General features: G+C 35.5%; 1 protein-coding gene across 1 annotated transcript; it reads right to left on the minus strand.

Annotated features, from left to right (window-relative positions):
- Positions 1 to 1,932: 1,932 nt before the first annotated feature.
- LOC131876593 (serine/threonine-protein phosphatase 7 long form homolog) lies at positions 1,933 to 8,994 on the minus strand. Its single transcript, XM_059222032.1, has 2 exons — positions 8,971 to 8,994; positions 1,933 to 2,511 (listed from the first exon to the last, which is right to left on the minus strand). The coding sequence occupies exons 1-2, from the start codon at positions 8,992 to 8,994 to the stop codon at positions 1,933 to 1,935; spliced, it is 603 nt and encodes a 200-aa protein (XP_059078015.1).
- Positions 8,995 to 24,468: the final 15,474 nt, after the last annotated feature.

Here is a 24,468-nt window from a genome sequence, read left to right on the forward strand (position 1 = left end):
TCTGTTATGTGTTTGTTTCTTTGCAATGAGATATCTATACATCTTGGTTCCTTATACCCTGGTGTAAAAAGATCCATTGTTACATAATAAGGCTCAATGATGATAATGCATTGCACCACGAATAAAGCAATGAAGAATTTCTCATTAAAATTTCTATCATATCATCCATTATTACATGAAAATATGGCTTACAAAGATTGATTCAGTTGATTGATTATCTTTTCTAAATCTAACAATTAACAATTCTTCTAAGATCTTCAACATGTATTTTGACATACAAAAATATATAAGCATCGTCACATTGCATGTTCATTACCATTTCATACTCATAGTAAAATTTTCATCAACAATTATGCATCACAACATAAAGCTACATCAAATCACTGCATGCTATCACATTCATATTGCATTCATCATCACAACAAAAAATTGCATGAAGTTCACAATCAAAAAGCTCATCAAGAATGCATATCATATATAAATCATATAAAAATGTGTCAAAATACATCACATCATCAAAATCAACATCCAATCTCTCAACCTATACTGCCTCTATGAGTAGGAGCATCTCGACTAGCTCCATCCTGTCCCGACGATGCTCTAGGTGGACCCATCACTCCCCCACTACTAGTCTCTCGAGAAGTAGATAGACTCAATCTTCTCCCCATGAAAGCACCAAAACTAGGTTCCCTCTGACCCTTAGGGATGGCTCTCTCATAAACATGCCAATGATAAATAGCCTCCTGTGCTATAGAAAAATATCTATCTGCTTGGCTATGTGCCTCCATCACTAGCCCAAATAACTGATCATATGCATCCATAGTGATCTGAGACTGCCTAATTGCCTCATCCCTCTCCCACTATAATAGATCTCTATTAGCAGCTATCCGATCCCTCTCCATAGTCAAATCCTCCATTGCATGCTGATATTGATCCCTCCATCCACCGCTATCGCAAAGTAGTGACCAAATCCTCTAAACGCACCTGATCTCTCAATCCATCCTCATCTCCTCTATCCACACCTACAGACCCTGCAGCTTGGGGCATCTCCACATCATAACTATCATCCCTGCCCTCATCTCCATCACTGCTCGATGATCCTGATCTTGACTCATCACTATCATCAGAACTACTCATGGATGCAGTCTCTCCACCAATATCCACATCCTCCCTATCACTATCCACCTGCCTTGCGACCACTACTATCAAATCTATACCTCCTCCACCCCTACCTCCTCTACCTCTACCTCCACCTCTACCTCCTCCATCCCTACCTCCTCCACCTCTAACTCCTCCACCCCTATCCTCTCCACCTCTCCCTTTAGGACCCCTGCCATGTCTAATCTTCTAAGCACCAATCAGAACTATCGAATTTGTCAGAGGTATAGGCCTATGATGTATCCACCGTACACTATATTGTGGTGTGGACCCTAGATCCACTACACCAAGTTGCCATCCCCACAAAATAGGAGCAAGCACATCAAACTCATCAATAGAAACATGAGGGTGTATACAAGCACCCCAATCACCAACCTCTCAAGTAGTGTGTGCAAAATAAGTTGTCATGTTTGGAATACCATGTACTTCCCCAAATTGTCTGTGCACATGGCTAGGAAGATGCATACCAATAACCCTGTGACTACCAACATCTTGATCAATATGATATCTCTGCTGTTGACAAAAAGGAAGATGTTGAGCATCATCAGTCTAACTAGAACAAGTAAGATAAGGTCTCCATGAGAAGTACTGTAAGATATCAATTTGATGATGCCAATACAAGATGTTACCCGATTCCCTATGCCTCACACCAATAGTATATCCATAAGCATATGGCTGATCTGGCTCTAAATCTATACATAACACAGGATGGAAAATAGCAATGTGTTCCCAAGCCCATGTCTGAAGCAAAGTAATACCACATCCAACTGATTTCTACTGCAAGTAAACAACCCCATCCATCTGATGATACAAAGTCACAAGAAGACAAGGACCCCAAGAAAACAAACATCTATTAATAATCATATCATGTATAACATGTCCCCATCCAACAAGAAAACCATGGGCATGTCTATCAGGAATCAATAATCCAACAACAGTACAAGCAAGCACAACGATGAGATCATCATAATCAAAATCATCCCAATGAATATCATAATGACCACGGATATGTAGATCCTGCTCCTCACACTCGAACAATGTACACAAAGCTGAAATACCATCATCAGGATCATAAGTAACTTGCCTACCAGATATTGGAATGTGTAAAATATGCCACACATCCAAAAGTGTGATAGATGCCTCACCAGTCGGTAGATGAAAATAACATGTCTCTGAATGCCACCGCTCAACCAAAGTATTAATCATAGCCCTATTGGTCATAACCTCAGGCAAATGCACAATATAACATAATCCAACCTGTCGTAACAAAGCAGTTTCCTCTGCATCCAACTCATGATGTTGATCAAGACTATCTGGCCATGTCCCCTTAGCAAGAAGTACTAGATAATGTGCCTACATTTGGAAAATATTAAAATGAGTCAACTACGTCATCAAAATTATCAGGACGCATAAACTGAAGAAAGAAGGGCTTTTATTATCAATTGTGATTCAATATAATCATATGCGAAGCAAAACAAGAAAATGCAACATATTTATGCCAAATGCGACATGAAATAATCATATGTGATACAAAACATTCAATTGTGATATAATTTTGTCAAGTGCGAGATAAAGTTAACAACTATGACATAAAATATCAAATGTGATGTGTTAAACTCAGTTGTGACATAATAAAGTCAATTGCGGCAATATCGATACTCAATTGTGACATACATGAAACATGACACACCAAAAAATGATTAAAAAATTACAAAATACAGACAAAAAACAAGCACAAAGCTAGGCAACTCACCATGCCACCAATGTCAGGAGGTCTTTGATAAGATTGCACTCACTCGGATAAATGCAACCTCACTCTATGACCTGCCATTTTGCTCCAAGGATGCCAGAAGCTCTAATATCTCTAAGAAATTCTTTTAAAACAAAAAATTAGAAATGAGCTCAAACCCATACCAACTTTCAATTTATAAGTTCAAAATTAGGGTTTCTTAACATAAATGCCCGTGGACCCCTCCAGCATCAACACAGTGTTAGACATAGAAAACAAGATCGAAACTCTTTCAAACCTCATATTATCACTATCTAGCATATTTCCAAAAAACTGGTCTTCGATCCAAAATTTTCCAACAACTTTTTCTGAGGGGGCATTATACCTTAGCATCACTGAGGCATATTGGGGCAAAATTTTTCATTTTCTTTGAAACAACATCGTTTCAACATAGTCTTAAAGAGGGGCAAATGTAGACACCTAAAAATGTCTCATTAATTCTACACTAATTATTCATCTATTTAGTTAAGTAATTCTTTAATTATTTGATTAAACTAACTATTTTTTCTAATTATCGCCCTTCAACACCTTTAATTATTCTATTTCTATTCTCACATCATTTAATCAGTTAACCTTATCTCAATTATTAATTAAATATTAATTAATTAATTATGACTTTTTCCTTAGTTAAATAATATTTATTATTTAATTAATTCTATTTATTAAGTGTAAATAATTTCATTTAAATTATTTAAATTAATTAACTTATTCTTCCAAATCCCCAAATTATAATTCCAATTAATTCCATCTAATTTCATTTCATTTCTCCCAAATTCGAATTTAATATCATTTCATCTAATTTCATATTTCCAAATTCACATTTTCCCCAAATCTGAATTTCAATTAATTTCATGTGCATTTCAGCATTCGAATGACCAAATTCAAATCCAAATTGAAAATGAAAATCAAATTCAATTTCAAATTCCTACAATACATGCTAAAATCAGAACTGATTAATCAAATCAGTTGTCTAATCAGTTAACTCATCAATCATCCTTTTTAACTCTCAATCACCTTTTTATGACTAATCCATCTTTTCAGTTCACTAATCAATCAAGTGAGTTGACTAATCAATCAATCAAGTTCACTCTTAATTCAATCCAGTTGACTAATCAATCAATTGAGTTAACTGATCAATCTAAATCAATTATCTATCACTCAACAGTTGACTTCTATTTCTCACCCCCTTTGTGTTGAAAATCTATAAATTCAACCTCTTTTCATCAATTCAATCTAGCTTTTTCTAGAATCACAGTCTTCAAAACATTTGCATGCAGGAAATTGGTGCAATACCTAAGAGCCATCAACCACACAAATTGGAGAAGAACAATGGAAACAGAAGTGGAGAATAGGGAGTTTTAATTAGTTTAAATTTCTTATTTCCTTCATTTATTTCATTGAATTGTGTTTAGAATCGGTTTAATTAGTTAAGGATTCTTGTGATTCATCCTTTAAGTCTAATTAGCCTCAGTTTCATGATGATTTCAAGCATTATGACACAAAGGAATGTGTTAAAACTTCCCCAAATCAAAACAATTGACCCATCCAAGACAAATTTAGCTTACTTTGATGCTAAATCTTTTTGTCAATATCATTGTCAGCCTGGACGTGATACTGAGAAGTGTTTTTCATTGAGAAGTAAGATTCAAGAATTGATTTATAACAATACTATGTCTATGGCAGGTGTGAATGATAAAGGAAACAAGTTCGTAGCTCCTCCTAATCAGAACCTTCAAATTTTCGCTGATCCTTGACCACCCCATTCCACTAATATAATTGAGACTGGTCATCTTACTTTCTCTCCCAATTATGTTGGCCTTGGAACTAATAATGTGGTGAACCTTGTAGATCAACAAGAACCTCCTAAGGATTTGTACATAACATTTGATTCTAGTGAGACCATTAAGGCACCCGATGGCACATTATACATATGTGAAAAAGTCAAAGGTGTACCTTTTAGAGGGGTTCTTATTGATCTTACTTGCATGGTTAATGTGATAACTGAAGAATTTCTTTTCACTTTGCAATTTCATCAAGTGGTATATGATGATACTGATGTGATAGTTAAAATATTTTATGGCTTTTCTTGTCCTACTATTGGGTCTATAACACTTATTGATGTTGGCACTAAATGCTTAGATGTTAAATTTGTTATCATTCCTACATCCAATCAATTTCATGTGAAGTTGGGACATCCTTGGATCTCTGCCATGAAAGCGATCTCTACTATTCATAAGTGTTTGAAATTTCCTCATAATGGTGAAATCATAACTGTTAATAATAGTATATTTCAACCTCCAATGAGACATGGAAATGTTTTTCTTGATTACTTTTGGTCCGAACAATTCAAGCCTCTTCAACCTAGAAGCGATACTCTCTTTAGATCATATCAAAATTGGAAAAATGAAATGATTTTGTCATTGAGTAAACCTATAAATCCAATGCTTAGCATTCCTATCGATGATCATATACCCCTTCTTGAGGATAAGATTATTCTTCCTCCTAAGGAAAGAAATAATCTTCTTCCCAAGGGAGCACCTATTCCTTCTCCTAAAGAGAAGACTATCCTTTCTCCTAAGAAAATAGATATTCTTCTTCCTAAAGAAAAGTCTACTCCTTCTCCTATGGATGAGTCCACTCTTCCTCCCAAAAGTAGAAAAACTCTTCTTCCCAAACAAAAAACTATTCTGCCTAAGGTTAGACCTATCCCTCCTCCTCATGATGGACTTGGTCTCCTTCCTACACCTCCCAAACCTCCTTTATATGGTGTGGTTCCTCCTCCATATTATAGAGATAAGCAACTGGCCTCTCCTATTTCCCAACTTAAAATACCTCAACCCATTCATCCTTCCCTAAAAGAAGAGATGAAGCCCATACCTAATGAGCCTAACTCTTATCAACCTTTAGCTAAAACTAGATGAAACCATTGTGCAAGAGAATGCTGACGAAGATGTCATACTAAAGCTCATGAATTTGTTTCCCAAACCATTTCTTCTCCTTAAACACCAATAGTTGACATAATTCCATTTTCTCCTAAACAAGATGTTCAACCTAATTCTCCAAGACACAAAATTCTTAAAACACATGATGGTTCAAGTTCTATTCCTATTAGAGCTCCTATTCTTACTAATGTCGATGAAGAAATAGGTAAGAATGTTCTTAATGATGAAAATGCTGATCCTAATATTTATGATGATGAATATGAATATGTTGGTGTTGACAATGACTTATCTATAAAAAATTTAAAAGCATTAACCCTAGCTCCTAGTAACAAATAAAGTGACTTGGCATTAGAGCATGGTCCTTGTTTTGAACTTGCGATAGCTCCATCTACTATACTCAATGTGGCTCCTCTTGCATGTTGTCCACCATACCAAAAGAATGATCAACAATATTGGGGGGAGGATGACACACTTGATTAGCTTCATTAGCACTATAGATTCTCTCTCTCTCTCTCTCTCTCTCTCTTGCTTATTTATGGAATTCTTCTATTTGTTCTTCTCATTCTTCTATTTTTTGTCCCCAGTGTTGTCTACTTGAGAATGATGCAAAGTGTTGAGATCTCTTTTAGTCTCTCCCATGTTGACTCAAAAGACACATGTGTTCCCTTCTTCCATCATGGTTTCCTCTCTTTGGGGGATGAGGATGATTCTATGCATATACATATACATATACATGATATACATGAGTCATCATAAATAGCATACTGACTCCAAAGCTAGGTGGAACCACCTCATGTTTTGTGTTCATTATCCTTTTATTTATCCTCTCTTGGGGGCTAAATTATTGCAATAACATACTTGTCTTATTGGGGGCTCTCTTTTGATACTTTAAGTTACTTAGCGAACTTTGTCTTTTCTTTGTAATTTTGTTGGCAATTGACACTCATCTGGTGACTTTTGGTAGTTTCTTATTGGTCTAGGGTTGTCATTGATGGAAACTCTTCTTGGAGATTCGATTTGGCGGTTGTGATTTCTCTTATCCGGAAGAAGGAGTTGACCGGTAGGTAGTTAACTGGTAATTTAGGGCTATCTCAGTAATGTTTTGGTTTGGAAATATTTCTGATGATTGTGGTGATTTTGGTGGTTGATTTCATGTTCTCGATGAGGGGGAAGATCCTTAGGAAGAATGTGATCATACTCTTTTAGTTTGGTGCTATGTTTTGTTAAATATTGAAGCCAACTTGAAGCTACACATTACACTTCTTGAATCCAACTTGAAGGAGATTATTTTTGTTAATACTAGATATATAAGATTGATTTGGTGATTGGTTTTTGGTTTATTACTATTGCGGAAATCATTTTTGGTGCGATTGAGCACAGTTTCATGTGTGGATTTGGTTTACAAACAATCTGGTAGCTGAATGAGATAGAAATAGAGTATTTACTGAGCAAGGACAGTTAGAGATCTAGTGCCTAACAGAACTCATTCATGCATTGTCAGATGCTACTTCAGAGTTCATTTTATTACATTTCCTCATTGTAATCAAATTGTAAGTCAGTGAGACTTCCCTGAAGGTTTTAGACTTTCGGGTTATTGTAATTGAGTAGTGAGCCTGAATGCAAGTGCATTCCCCATCTATGTAATATTTATGTACTCCTGGCCATAGTATATGAATATTGTGGGTTCTAGTCCCACCGTGGTTTTTCCCTTTGTAGGTTTCCACGTAAGATTTTTGGTGTTGTGCATCTGTGGCTTATTTATTATTTGCTTGTGTTCTTTTTTGTTATGCATTGCTAACCGGTGGATAAATAATAAGTTTGTGGATTTAATTTCTGACAGATCACTGATTCACCCCCCTCTCACTGATCCCTGATTCTAACAATTGGTATCAAAGCCTAGTTCCTTTGATGAAGCTTAACCACTTGAGGAAGATCTGAGAGATTGATTCAATGGATTTTGGTTTTCAAAGACAACTCAATGTGGCCCTTGAGGAGCTTGATGCAGCTGGAAATGAGATATGTACCTTGAAGAAGAACCTAAATGCCAATGATAATTTCATTAGTGAGATGAAGGATCAAGAAAGTATATGTAGAGAGAAGAGGAAGGAATTAATGGACAAGTTGAAGGAGAAAGAAGATCAGATCATGGAAAACCAGGATAAAGTTGATGAAGTTAACAAGCTTGAGAGAGAGAATTCTACTTTGAAGAATGAGATACATTCCATTGTGATGAGGCTAACTAAGGAGATTGAGGACTAGAAGAAGAATGAAGAGAATCTGGAATAATCATTGAAGGAAAGAGTTGATGAATGCTTCAGCCTTACCTATGAGAATGATCAATTGAAGCTTGAGTTGACATAATCAAGGAATAATGGTCAAGAACTTGAAAGACAGATTGCTACCTTTAGGGATGAACTTGCTACTTCTAATGAATACAAAGAAAAATTCAAAGCTAGTTCAACAAGGCTTGATGAGATGTTGGAAAGTCAGAGACATTGAAAGGACATGCGAGGTTTAGGATTTGAGAAAGGTGAATCCTCTGGATCTGGACAAGGAAATGCAAAAGTTGATCAGAAGAAGAGCAAGAATTCTCTGGTAAGACAACCTAATTCTCATAAATTCAATGGTAGATTCTTTACTTGCAATAAATTTGGTCATATGGTAAGTCAGTGCAGAAGTAGGATGAATAATGGAATGATGAACAACATGAATAATGTTCCTACCTTTACCAATTAGTGTTTCATATGCAACAACTTTGGTCATACGTCAAATATGTGTAGAGTAGTAATGAATAACTTTCAAAAAAAGAGATGTTATGCTTGTGGAATGTTTGGAAATAATTATAATTAGTGTAAGACAAGACCAAATCAGATGAAAATTAAACCTATACAGAATAATGTTGTTTGCAGAGCATGTAACAAAACTAGTCACATTGAAACGTACTATCGAAGAAAGAACAATACTCCAGTTAACAAGAACAAATCAGTAAAAAGGGAAAGGTAAAGGTTGATGAGATCAGAGATCAGCATAAGAAGATGTGGGTAAAGAAAGATGAATCTAAGGAAGATAATGGATCTGTACCTGAATCCGGTGCATAACCCTCATTCGGTAACTAGGGATTTTAGCCTTAAGGGGAGGCAAATTCATGCAAATATTATAGTACCCCTTATGAGATCTATATTCAGTGGATTACAGATGATAGGAATTGAATTTCAATTGATATCTAAGATTCAGATGACTGATTTCGGCATTCGGTAGCTTAACTAGCCATCTGATTGGATATTTGAGTTGCATTTATTCCAAAGAGAAATTAGGGTTTGTGAAGTTAAAAGGGAAAATGAAAGAGTTATTCTTCACTTTGTGAATAGTATTTTCAAGTTTTTGAACAAGGCGACCAAGAGTTCCAGGTGATCAAAGAGCTAAAAGAGATCTGTCAAGTGATCTAGGGCATTCGTTAGTCCATTGAGGTATTTCTTGAAGAGCATTTTTAAGCTTGAATTTTTTAAATTTTGAAATGGCATCCTCTTCTTCCATTGCTAGACCACTAGTTGTTGAGGTCAAGGATAGAATTCATCTTGTGTTTAAGAAGCATCCTTACAAATTCATGGAGGCTGACCCGGTTGGATCTTTCTCTTCTGTTCCACATGGAGTTCTGCATGTAGATGATATAAGGGCATATATTCACTGTGAGATCGAAGAAACTGACACTGAAGATATTTTGGATCTCTATATTGACAGTATCATGGATGAAATTGGTAACCCCAAGCCAAATTTTGTACAGTTGTAGAGAAAGGGTTTTACATAGTTCGTGAACTTTCCATCATTCAATGAAAATGAATGGGTGAGGAATGTGTTGAGAAAAATTCATGTAGAGTTTATATGGCTTGACCAACCCTATAAGATCACTTTAGAGGAAATTGGGGTTGTAACTTGTTTGAATCAAACCAATTACAAGCCAAGGCTTCAGAAGGTCACAAACCCTATGGTCAACAAGTTAACCGATGCAGAATTTGATGGGCATTCGATGAAGGTCAACACAATCAAGGACGGTGATGTAAAGTTTGTTGAAATGGTCATTGGTTATAAGGTATATCAATCTAACTGACTAAATTTAGTATCCGGCATAGCCATCCATGCAACCAATCAGACAGTTAAAGAAGATGCTCATTATGACCTATATAGTGTTCTGCTAGAGGAATTGATGATAAATTTGAAGAAAATTAAGCAAGACAAAAAATATGTTTTCAAATTTGGTTCCTTGGTTATCTGTCTGGCACTTTAGTTCTTCAATCAAATTCCCAGAAGTGGTGGCTCAAAAGATAAAGTAGGGTCTTGATAATATTGGGAATAGGGACAATCAAAATGCTACATTGTGGGCATTCTTCAAGACTTTTTAGGACAAGATGAAGCAAAGAATTAGAATCCCCAAGGAAATTGTCAAGAAATATGAGGGGACAATCTATTTTATGGTGAATAAAGATGAATGTCTCATGGAGGTAGTTGAGCCCCGGATAGTGTGGATCATGCCTATGGGATATGAGGTTGATGCAAGAACTTTAGATTCCTACACACAACACCTATTGAATGCTATAGTAGACTACAAAGAAGAAAGGTTCAAAACTTGCAAAAGAAAATCAATGGAACTGCACACCAAGTTCAGTGAACTGGCAAGGAAAAGGAAGGTGGCTAAGATAGTGGAGGAAATCCTTGTTGAGGAAGGTCACCCTTGGGATAAATTTAGAGCCATAATAGCTAAGAGAGATGCAAAACAAAAGACAAAGAAACAAAAGATTGCACCAACTCTAGTCAGAGAAAAGGTGACAAGGTCTTCTCTTGCTTCGGTGAAGACATCTTCGACTGAATCAGAACCCTTTGGTTCATCTACTAAGGGCAAGGGTGTTCTGAGGAAGAAGAAGGAAACCTAGAGAGAGTATGTTGTAGTTTCCTTGGAGGCATTTGAAACCAAGTCAGATGTAGACATTCCAAAGGCCCCAAAGAAAGGAGAATTTGCAAGGGTGGTCCAGAAACCTCAATCTGGTGCTAAGAAGAAAGGGCTGAAGGAGAACAAGACAAAGTCTGATCCTATTCCTATAAGAAAGCCTAAGTGAGGAAGAAAGATAAATTATGACTTGGATGAGGCAATTGAATCCAGTAAAATGGAGACCACCCAGACCAGGTATCATATTATTCCTCTTTTGTCTACTCAATAGTTAATAGATGAAATTATTAAAGATGGAAATTTGAAGAATATTTTTGTATATTATGAAAATATGGATGATAAGGATAAAAGGTAGATTGAGGAAGTTGTAGTTTTGTATATGGATGTAATTAGTAAATTTTTAAATGAATTAGAAAAATACCTTTCGAAAGATCAATACAGTATAATTGATGCTAGAAGAAAATCCGCAAGCCAGATGGATAGAGAAATAAAGGAAAGTGAACTAGTCAATCAATGCACCAATATCACTATTGAAGAAATAGATAGATTGATTTTGCAAGAAAATAAAAAGGAAACCAGGACCAAACATAGGGTAAACAACCTGATGGTTGGCAGAGTAGAGGAAATAAGGAGAGAAACCATTGAAATCTGGAAAAGGTTTCTCACTGAGAACTAGCTAGTAGAATATGATTCACATGATGTAGCCACTTAGTCAGAGAATCCTCTGGTGCATGATGTAAATAAGGAGGAAGACACTCAGTATGTTGCAGAGCAACAAATTTTGGATTATGTAGAGGTTGAGGTAGATAAGGGAAATGAAAAATTAGTTGAGGCAGAGGTTGGCGCACCAATTGGTGACACCGGTGCACATAAGGCACCTATAGAGGATAAAGGTAGTGCATGGTAGGAGGATGATAAAAAGGATGAGGAAAATAGGAAGAATAGATCAAAGGGAAGGCCAAAGTAATAGAAACTCCAATCCTTATGGCAATTGACACTTCCAAAATACAAATCCAAGTGAATTTTCCTCAATTTAACATCAGTTTTGACAAGCCCTTCAATCAAATGTCTCCAACATAAAGGATGATTGATATTGCTTCTCTTTAAGCTCAAGATAGTTAGGATTTTGTGCAATCTAAATCAGAAGAGAAGAGACTCATTGAGAAAATAGTTTTAGTTTTAGAATAGGTGGTATTAGAACTACAACTCAATACTGATACCAGTTCATTAAGTAAGCTTCAACACCTAATAGATCACGTATCCTCTCAGTTTGATTCTTTGAACAAGGGGTCAGCTACGTAGGATATGGAGAAATCTAAAGATGCCAAAGTTCAAGCATTTTTGCAAATGATTAGCAATGATAAGGCCTAGTTTGATAAAGAATTAAAACTAATTGATGAGGCCTTAATGGAAGGCGGTAAGATTTATAAGTCTTGTCTAGCTTTGACAAATTTTTCCACTGAAATAGACAAGCAAATAGATAATTGTAGAGGTCATTTAGCTCAGATTTCTCAGGCTTATGACCCTACGGCTAACTTAAGCGGTAGTATTGAAGGCCAATCTTTGACTCTTATGGAGCAAATTAGTAATTTGAGAAGGAAAAGGAGAAAATGGTTAGGTGGACAGGTGAACTTCGGAACCTAATTGGTCCCCGGTTAGACACCTTAGTGTACCATAAGATGGACTGTATTCAAAATATGTCTTAGGAGACTCCAACTGAGTTTGTGGCAATAGTATTCCATTCTTATGTTTTGAATGGTTTTGTTTCAATTTTGGAGAAATTGCGGGCAGGTTGGAACACCTATTTTTTGTTCCTTAAGGTTGCATATGCAGATGTACTTAAATATGTATCATCTGGTGTGTATATATGTACAAAATATTTTTCCACACACCCTATCTTTGGCATTGCTATCAAAGGGGGAGAGATAAGGTGAAAATTGTATAGGCTGATTATGTAAGGAGTGTATAGTTTCGGTGATGCAAAGTTTTGGATTGTTGATCTAAGGGGGAGCCTCAAAATTCTTTCATTCTTGATCCGGTGTACAGGTTTTATAGGTTTCAACACTAAGCCATTTTACATGAGTGTTGCCATCAATTCCAAAGGGGGATATTGTTGGCAATTGACACTCATCTGATGACTTTTGGTAGTTGCTTATTGGTCTAGGGTTGTCATTGATGGCAACTCTTCATCTCAGTAATATTTTGGTTCGAAAAGATTTCTGATGATTGCAGTGATTTTGGTGGTTGATTTTGTATTCTCGGTGACTAGGAAGCATATGATCATACTCTTTTGGTCCAGTGCTATGTTTTATTACAGATTGAAGCCGACTTGAAGGAGATAATTTTTGTTAAGACCGGATATACAGGATTGATTTGGTGATTGGTTTTTGGTCTATTACTAGTGCAGCAATTAGTTTTGGTGCGATCGAGTGCAATTTCACGTGCACATTTGGTTCACATACAATCCAGTAGCTGACTGAGACAAAAATAGAGTATTTGTTGAGCAAGGACAGTTAGAGATCTAGTCCTTAACCGAAACTCATTCATTGATTGTTTGATGCTACTTCAAAGTTTATTTTTATACATTTCCTCATTGTAATCAAATTCTAAGTCAGTGAGACTTCCCTGAAGGTTGTAGCTTTCTGGGTTATTGTAATTGAATAGTGAGCTCTAGGCAGTGAGCCTGAATGCAAGTGCATTCCCCATCTATGTAATATTTATGTACTCCTAGACATAGTATATGAATATTGTGGGTTCCAGTCCCATCGTGGTTTTTCCCTTTCCAGGTTTCCATGTAAAAATTCCGATGTTGTGGATTTGAAGTTTAATTATTGCTTGCTTGTGTTCTTTTTTGTTATGTATTTCTAACAAGTGGATAAAGAATAAGTTTATGGATTTGATTTTCAAAGATCACTGATTCACCCCCCCCTCTCAGTGATCCCTAATTCTAACAATTTTTTGGTATTCTTTTCATGACTCATAGTAAGAGAACCTTACTATTTTTAGTCATGGTTCTCTCTATATCTTAGGATCTTCTCTTTTACCTTATCATTGAAATTGTAAGATCCTAAAGTCCACTGGGGGCTTGGTGAATCTTGCCTCCTTGATGTGGTGAAAGTCTTTCAATCTGAATTCCTTGTACTTTACCAAAAGTATTTGTGTAAGCTCATACCCCCGCTAAAGTGGGGGCTAAAATTAACATTCTAAAATTGCACCCCTTGCAATTTTTGAGTGCATTTGGGTCTTTGCCTTAGTTTTTGCGCCCCTCGACCTAATCGGAGACTTGAATATGCTCATACAAGTCAAAACCTACATTTTACTCAGCTGTGCACTCAAAAGACATCTTGATCCTACCCCAAAATAGGGTAGGACTAGGGTATGGCACCCTAGGATCTACTAGGAGCAGGGCGTGGTGCCCTAGGATCCACTAAAGGGGACCTACCTTGGGGTCCCTCCCTTTTTCCTATCTCAAATTTGAAGCGGGAAAATTCACCCTATGTGGGCTCAAGTTAGAAAACTAGTCAATTAATTCCACTGGCAAGTATATAAGAGGGCTTTTCCCTCTGATTTGACATCATCACACATGATCTATCAATCTATTACATCAAGCGTTCAATCATTCAAGAGCAATTGAGCATTTTTAGTCTTCTTTCAAGATTTGGAGCAACAATAGAGTCAAGATTTCAAGCATTTAAGAGGAGATCATTATTCCACTTCATGAAATCATAATTCCATGTGGAGGCAAGAAAACTTCATAAGGAGGTATAAACATTTCATTTTCAAGCAATTCAACATCTCCTCAAAGTGGAGGATTTCTACTTTTATTCCTTTTATTTACATTATTTCAACCACTTGGATAATTCCAAAACTGGGGTTTGACCTGAAGGCAAACCCCTATTCCCAACATATTTCCCTTTCTTTCTATGTGCAGGAAATAGGTGTGCAGTAGTACTTCTGGAATTAATTTTTATTTGTAGAGATGGAAAAACCCTTTTCAACGTGTCGAAAGTTCAAAGGACCAAGTGGAGGGAACCCTTGTCCCAACACATGATCCTTGCAACTTTTTCCCAATTTCATATAGAAGCTCCGAATCATCTCAAACTTCTCAAATCCAGGTGCATGACTGAATCTCAAACCTGTAGCTCATTGTTTTCGCATAGTTTGTCTTCATTGTCAGCACTTTGCCTTAATTCAATCAATCAACTTACAAAAGAGGGTGAATTGTATTCCAATCACAACCAATGTACTTATTATTCAATCCTTGCATCCTTTGGGATTGGATCCAGTAGATTCATCCCCCTCTTTTGAATGTAAAGTTTCCCCAAGTGAAAATTGAGCTTAGTAAATTCCCACTCTTCTAAGTGGAGGATTGGTTAAGCCCCCAATTTTGGACTTTACAGACACAAGTGTAGGATATCTTACCATAATTTAATTGTGCACCACAATTGAATGGATTAATAATATATGAGTTAAAAAATGACTCATGTTAAAGGCTAAATGATGCATTTGACTAAAAATATAAAAAATCTTGTAGATGATAAATGTAGTGACATAAGTGGTAATATTCTAGCACATATTTAGTATAATCACTAACATGATGCATAAAATGGATGTAGGAGGTATGAATACCATTGTACAATTGAAATTTGTCCTAACTCACTCACATTGAGGTGGTCTTTGGATGAGGACAAGAAGTTGTTCCTAGGAGTAGTCAAACTATATCATTTCATGTTTGTACCTTATACTCAAGCTAACAGAGGAATGTTGGTTGTACTACCAGAGAGATTATATAGTGAGATGATCTTATCTCACTTGTTTAAAGGAGAGGCCACTATCACTTAGGAAGATGTGTCAAAGATATTCAAGATCCCTATCCATGGAGAGCATGTGGTTTATAATGCTAGCACTAGAGAGTTTGCATTGTTACAATTATTTTTTATCATCATCTAGTAATAGAGGATTATGAGATCATATTAGATACATGATGGATATTTATGAGTGGTTACTTCTTGCATTAGCATTAGTGATTTTAGTGGTTCTATTATTGGATATGTGAGGTGATGGTTTACACATCAGATGGAATACAATTTTTTATTAGATGATGATCAAGGGGACAATTTTTTCTTGGGGTCAATGTGTTCTTACTATAGTATACCATCAATTGCATGATCTAGGTTACAAAATGTGATATTTAATCAACTATGTTGTGACTCTTCTACATGTTTGGGCATATGAGCACATCATGATTATGAGCCTAGTGTGTGATAGTGCTAGAGGTACAAGGCTGGCCTATGTTTATTATTATACAAGATTAGTCACTCAACAACAATTGGGCCATGTAGAGTACTAGAGGCATGAACTTTACATGTTGTATAGATACTATGAGGAATTAGATTTGTTGGTGCTCACAATTAATTACTTGATTATCTTTATAAAGTTGCTATATTTAATGCTCAAGCTTCTCAGATTAGTGGCCAATGAATAGGAGACAATGGCTTGTTCTTCTCTACACTTTAGCCTTTTATAGATGTAGGGGGTAACCCTTGTATCAATATTTGCTAATACTTACCCTTATATACTAAGATATTGACTAAATAAAAAAATGCTTACACTTGTATTAAGGTTTGAATGAATTTATTTCAAATTAGCTAGATCCTCAACAAGTTATCTTATTTATAACCTTGAACATGGAGCAACTTAAAGAAATTAACAAAAAATTAAAATGTTTTGATTTTAGGATTTTGAGAATCTATGTCTATGAAAAAAACATATCATTAGATCAGTGCCTCTCTAGGGCAGCAAAGTCAAATTTCAAATGGAAGTGCTTTCTTCCAACAAGAAAACTTGCTATTTAAATGACTAATAATATTAGTATCATTACATTAGAATAATATATCCAAGAAAGGGTATTATCTACAATTTTTCTTAAGGATCCTTTAACATAACACACATTCCCCCATATCTTATCCAAGGCATGTTTTTAATCAATTACTTGAATAGTAGCAATAAACAAGATACACCATAGAAAAATGTATATTGATAAGATTAGAAATCATTGGTATCTTTACTTAAAATGAACATGTTCATTTTCAAGGAGAAGATTAAAAACAATACACACATAAAGAGTTTTTCATATAAGCTTCAATCTAAACAAAAAAATTCATACAAAACTACATGAAAGTCACATGCAAAAGTAATTATGCAACACTAAATGACACTTATCTTTGTTGGATATCTTCAAAGTCACAATTTTTTTAATTATATATAGTTTGATTCCTCTTAAAATTTGGATATTCAAGATTTTCTAGATCCTTTACAATATTACAATTTCATCTTTATATAGAAAAAGCACAAAATATGTCTACCTAATACCTAATTGTTACTATTTATTAAGTTGTCATTAGTTTTATGTCCAAAGTCATTCTATATACTCTAGTCGGTTATTACTACCGAAGTATTCAGTCGGTTATAGAAGAAAGAAGTCACAGAGTAACATTCTATGACTACTGAGTAGAAAAAATGGTATACCGAGTTCATACTCACCGAGTAAAATGTGTTACCAGATTCATTGAACCTAGACACATATGGGAAACGTGTTAATAAGATCAAGGAACAAGAAACTGTTAACACATTGGAAATTGCACTTATAGATTTTATATGATTTTGAGGACATCTATCCAATGAAATAATTTTGTATGGTTATTCATTTAATAAATCTTGTTTGTAAGATCGAAGCATGAACAAGATCACCGTTACAAGAGATCTATTTATGCAACATGAATTGAGGATCAATATATGTGTGTGAAGAAAGACATATGTGAAAAGAAAAATCATGGGAAAGCACTGAGTGTTATGACTGTTACAATTGACAGAGATACACAGAGGTCACCGAGAAGGATTTTAGAGAAAAGTCAAGGAACAAAGTAAACAGAAAGGTTTATCGAGTTAATTTATGATTTACCAAGGTATGCTATAAGCAAGGTAATTTCTTATTGAGCACATAGAATCTGCTATAACATTTCAGATGTGAAGCTGCAGATATTTTGTAAGATTTTGATTGTAATATTTTGAGTTGTAAGAGAAACCTTTAACAGGGTAAAAGAGTCTAACAAAGTCTATAAATTGTAAAACCTTTAATCAGGTGCATCATTTAGAATAAGTGTTGTAAAATCCTTTAGCAAGGTAGATCTAAATATCTTGATACTCCTAACAGGGTAAGCTATCAGAAATAGCTAAACATGTAGCTCTAACCAAGCAACCTTTATTATTGCAGTAGTGAAGTTGTGGGTGTCATCCCCACTGCAGTTTTTCTCTTTAACCAAGAGTTTCTACGTAACCAAAATATATGTGTTATGGAGTGAATCATGTATGATTGTTATTTATTTGTTTTAGCATTATATTATGTTACGGCAGTTTTTGGTTTATGCTTAACAGTAAAGTTATTGTTGAAGAAAAGATTTGAAGTACTGATTAACCCCTCCCCTCTCAGTACATTAGCTTTCCATATTGGGCCTAACAATTGGTATTAGAGCTTTAATCTTGGAAAAGGGTTTAACTACCTAAAGAGAAAGATCTTGTCAATGGAAGGCTACAAACAATCTTGGAGAATTGTGAATCTTCAAAATGAATTGGATCATGCTAATCAAGTGATTGCAGACATGTAGAAACAAATACAAAGATCACTGAAAGTTAGAAGAAGATTGTCTGATGATTTGCAGGACTTTCAAGAGCTAGTGGAACAAATTGAGACATCATCTGAGAATAGTATATTTGAAGAGACTGAAGAAATGATTAGAGAATTGAAAGAAAAGAACAAAGCACTGACTGATTAGCTAAAAGCAATGAAAAGAGAACATGAACATTTCAGCACACAAATGACTGAAAATCTTGATGCATTGAGGACAGCCAAGGATAACATAAGAGATATAGAAAGAGAAAAACAACAACTTGAAGCATTAGTATCTGAAAAGAATGATGAAATCACAAGGATGACTGGAATTCAACAAAATCTATCTAATCAATTGGGTTATGCACATCATGAAGCAAATCTGAAAGAAAATGAGAATCAAGTATTGAAACTTGAAATATCAAGGTTGACCGATGAACTTGAAATAGAGAAGAAATCCAAAGAAACACTGAAGAAAAGTTATGAAGCATCAAGGATGTTGGATGAGCAACTAACTACATGAAGACCCAACAAAGATGCAGGACTCGGTTACAAAGGAAAAGACTCTACCGAGAAAGAAATCCACATCACCGAGAGAGGAGAATCATCAAAACAAGCTAGAAACAATAAGAACATCAAAGGAAAGAAGCCTATTTGCAACTACTATGGAAAACAAGGACATACTACCAACTTGTGCCAAATCAGAAAAGGTAAGCAACCGAATGTCACTAGGTCTAATGTTTATTGCTACAATTCCAATAAGTATGGTCACACATCTAATCAATGTAGGAAATCAATGTAGGACAAATTCTGCTAGCAATTATCAAAAGGCAAAATTCAAAGGGTTTTGTAAAAATAGCAATAGATATGGACACAATAATGAGAAGTGTTGGTTTAAGTAGAAAAACTATATGTGGTCTGCACACCAAGCAAATACTAGAGGCTACCGAACTCACATGGATCTTGACCGATAGTATACTGCAGTACCATGGGATTATAATACAAGGATATGGTGTGAATGCTATGGAAGATATGGACATATAAGTGCCAACTGCTTTATAAGGTTTGGAATGAACAACCAAAGATCATGGAGAAATCTGGGTATGGCATGTTTTCAATGTCACAAGGTTGGACACTTGGCTAGAGATTGTAGAGATCAATGTAGAGGAGAAACTGAAGAAATAAAAAGAAAATTCCAGATGATTTAGAAAAAGAAGGAAATTGTGTCAAATGAAGAAAGCACCTTACCTACCGAGTTAGGTGCATCTATTCCAAATTAATCGGTAAAGGTATGAAGGGACTGAATTCTTTCAAAGTTAAATCTTAAACAGTTCCTATTTTATCATGTACTTAATTCCAAAATCTGCATAGCTAAGATGCATTAGCAAGTTAAAAATTCTATCAAGTCTTTTGGAAGCCTATCAAGTCAGTAAATGCAGAAAGTCTGGCTACTCGGTAAAAGCATAAAAAGGAAGTTAAATTGGTTTAGTGGAACCAAGTGCATTTAATGTTTTATGACCTAACTGCACAGAGCCCAATAAGGTAAAATGTGCACTTAAAGCTTTTTGTATGGTCATTTTACAATTACCAAGTTTTTAGAAAGCAGAGCGAAGCGATTCAAAGGCGATCAAATCTCTTCCGAAGTGAAATTCAAGGTATTTATATCAATCACAATGCACTGTCAAGCAAGTTAACCGATCATATCAGTTGTGAATATTTGTTTTATATTTACTAAGTGGAAAGCATCTGCTGGTTAAAATATTTCAGCCCCTGAGGCTCTTTCATTAGTGATTATCCAAAGTTTGTAATGACTCCTAAAATTTAGAAACCCTTTGTTGAGAACATTGAGAAGCCCTCACTAAAATACTCACTACCTCCCAAAGTAGCATCTGAACTGGATGATAAAACTGCATTTTCACTCATTTCGGATAGGGTTTTATTAGTTGAGGATGTCAGATTCTTCACCAAGTGTCATGTTGAGGAACTAGGTCACACAGATATCAAGGACACGTATGATGAATTGTGTACCGATAGAAAACTGGATAGCAAGTTTGAACATATTAAAATCAAGGGATTGACTGAAGCCCTAACCTACCCATGAGTCTTCAAACCCCAATGGGTTAAATTTGTTTTGAGTAGAGTCCATGATGAATTTATGTGGTTAGAGGAGCAACCATTCAAGATCACCAAGGAAATCATCCACTTGATCACTGGTTACCCTATTTTTTACCATGCCCGAGCTCAGAAAATGATTTCACAGAAGGAACTGATCACTTTAACTGGAGTTGAATCTGATTGCAGAGGTCTATAACTAAACAATGTCATAGATGGAGAGCTGAAGTTTGCAATTAGAGTCATAGGTTATTGTTTCTTTCAATCGGCAAGGGAAAACAGTGTACCCTATGCTGCTATTGATTTAGACTATAAAATTGTGAAGAAAGGTATGAAGATTGATCTATGCGAAGTGTTGTTGAAAAATCTATTTGAAAATCTCAACACCATAAGGAAGTCGAAGAAGAACAACTCGGCAAACACACTAAAGTTTGGATCACTTTTGGTATGCATGTTTTTCTATTTTGAGAAATTCTTTCCATCAGTCGGTAATGTAGTTTGGGAGCTACACCAACCAATCACCCATCAAATCAATGACTTCATCAAGCAACTATGTGATGACTTCAATGAGATTATGGATGATTATTTTAGCAAGTTTCAAGAAAAGATGCATAACAGGTACAGGATACCACCCCAGTTAGTGGAAAAATATAAGGACAATATATGTTTTGAAGTGGACACCGACTACTGCTATGTCAATGCGGTAGAACCGAGAACTCAATCTTTGTTGCCTATGGGTTATGAGATTGATTTTGACATTACACAATAGCAGATAGATGCTTTTCTTGCACTACCAAGGCATGCTACCAAGATCAGATATGGTACATATGAAGAAGTTAAAGAAAAAGTCAAAATGAGCATTGTAGTACCAAAGGCTACAAGGAAAGCAACAAAATGATTAAAGCATTAACAGAGAAATTTGGAGAAGGTTCTTCCTCCACTCCTATCAAGAGCATTCAATTCATCATCAAGGAGGAATATGAAGCCCAAGAAGAAGCTATTACATTGAGCATTGAGTTGCCAAAAGGCAAAATTTTGAAAAGGAAGAAATAGGATACATCACAGGTATCACCAACTCCTCCAGTGAAGCGCCCCAATACTAGATCATCTGCAGTATCACCGAGTAAGAAATAGAAAAATGTTGTAGTTCCAAAGGTAACAAAAACTTATAAGAAGTCTACTCAGAGACTCATTTTAAATAAAGAGTCAAGTGACACCGAATTTGAAGACAAAAATAAATTTCAGATTGTCAAAAGCAAAAAGGAAGATGTACATAGTGTTGATAATTTTTGTGCCAATTTGAAACAATATGGTGGATTTGGAGCATTTAGGTATGTCAAATATGACTCTTGGACAGAAGAAAAAAAAAGGCAAATAGAAGAGTTAGTTGTATGTACACTTCTTAAATTCTGATTAGTCCCATTGGAAGTAGCTAATTCTCTTCCAAAAGCATTGTAATTACACATTGATAACAGGTGGAAATATGCTATGGACTCAAAAAAGAAGATGAGAGAAAGAAGTCTTGTACATCGCTTTCTAGACATGTCAGTAGATGAGATAAGTGAACATCTGAAAAACTACCAGACAAACTTCCTAGTCAAGCAAAGAGCCTTGAAACTGATGAATGGCCTTTATCTTGAAGTAGAGGAAGAGACAAAAGAAAAATGGCAATAAATTTTTCGAATCAAGAGTGCTGATGAGCAAGGTGAAGTTGAAATAGTAGTTATCACCAAGCAAGATCCCATTGAAACTATACAACCTAATGAGGATGTCATGGTTACCAAGGAACAGGAATAGGAAATGATAGAAGGGAATTCTTATGCCAAACTTGTATGAAGTGAGTTAGTTTTGGAACAAGTCAAGTCCTATCCTCTGGTAAGTCAACATGTTTCAACTGAGACACCTCAGGATACTGAACAAGGAAAAGAGGGTCACCAGTCTACAAAAGGACAAGCTACTTCTCAGGCCACCAGGGAATAGACTTCTCAAGCCCCTTCAAGTACTGACAATGTTACAACTAAGACCTTGAGCAAGGATTCACCAAAGGCTACATCTAAGGCTAAAGAAATCGACAAAAGTGTTGCCTCTACCAAGAAACCTACTGAGGGTGAACAAGCCTCCCAAGCCATTGTATTAGTTCAACCAGTGAAAGCCTCCTCCTCTAAAGAAAAGAAAATGAAAAAGCATAGTTTCATGTTAGATTTGTCAAAACCGATTGTGTTGTCGAATGTAGACATATCCAAATTAAAAGGGCAAGAACTTATTGAATTCGGTGAACTATGCAAAGCCAAAGCAGAATAAGAGAAAAAAATGGCTATACAAAAGAAAAACAGAGTACTTTAGAAGGTCAAAGCACTCTTAACAGAAATGCTACCTGAAGCTACAGTGACAAAAGATGTAGCCATCCATATTCAACTAGATGAACTCCTCACTAAAATAGAAGCATCTAGAGGAGACGCATCTGAATACCTAAGCAAATTGAAGGACAAAGAGCTCACTACAAAAATGATTGGAGAGGTATAGAAAGCCATTGCTATCGGTAAAGTAAAACTTGTCAAATTTATTGCTGAGTTGTCCCCTCAACTCAAGCACATTCTTTATTTATTTCAGAAACTCTATATATTTTCTTTATTCATTAAAGATATCAAGAATAAAACAAAAGTGATTGAGAAAGAGATCACTGATATCTCCAATAAATTGACCACTGAGCCAAATTCTATTCAAAATTTCTATACCAAGTTACAAATGCTCATGGCTTAATGATTGGAACTTAGGAATGAAGAGCACAAAATAAGGATGGAAATTATGACTCTTCAAACCTTATTCATCCCACACTTGTCCTCCATCCAAGAACAGATCAACAAGGCTACCTCCTTATCCACTTAGCCTGAGGGAAGCACTTTAGATGGTCTGATTTCACTATTAGCTAATATTACAGCTCAGAATTCACTCATGGATAGTATCAAGGATGCACTCTCTACTGCTCTCACCGATGCAAGAACAAAGTATAAATCCATTTTTGATGAGTTGCCTCCACCGAATGGTAACTAGTTTTGATGTTTGTCAAAAAGGGGGAGTATAGTGTATACAAGAGGGGTATACCGAGAAGATCAGCATACTCGAGTATATAGATAATTTTGACAGGGGGAGCAGTGATCACCGAGTAGTGATCATCGAGTAGTGAACCGAGTAGTGAATATAGAATATTGATCGCAGGGCATGCATAATCAAAATTATGTACAGTATATTGATAAGGGGAGTATATCTGAGCATACTATTTTATTGACAATTGTATATACTGTCAGTATAGTCAAATTTTGTAAGTATATAGATTTTTTGAGTTATGACTTTGAAAGAAGCTTTGTCAAACATTTCAAAACTAATGTCAAAAGGGGAGATTGTTACTATTTACTAAGTTGTCATTAGTTTTAAGTCCAAATTCATTCTATATACTCTAGTTGGTTATTACTACCGAAATATTTAGTCGGTATACACAGAGCAGTCAGTCATAGAAGAAAGAAGTCACAGAGTTTAGTATACACCGAGCTGTCTACCAAGTAACGTTGTATGACTACCGAGCAGAAAAAATGGTATACCGAGTTCATACACACTGAGTAAAACGTGTTACCAGATTCATGAACCTAGACACATATGGGAAACATGTTACAAAGATCGAGGAACAAGAAACCATTAACACATTGGAAATTGCACTTATAGATTTTATATGATTTTGAGGACATCTATCCAATGAAATAATTTTGTATGGTTATTCATTTAATGAATCATGTTTGTAAGATCGAAGCATGAACAAGATCACCGTTACAAGAGATCTATTTATACAACATGAATTGAGGATCAATAT

Source organism: Cryptomeria japonica, chromosome 6 (assembly GCF_030272615.1).
Source record: "Cryptomeria japonica chromosome 6, Sugi_1.0, whole genome shotgun sequence".
NCBI lineage: Eukaryota > Viridiplantae > Streptophyta > Pinopsida > Cupressales > Cupressaceae > Cryptomeria > Cryptomeria japonica.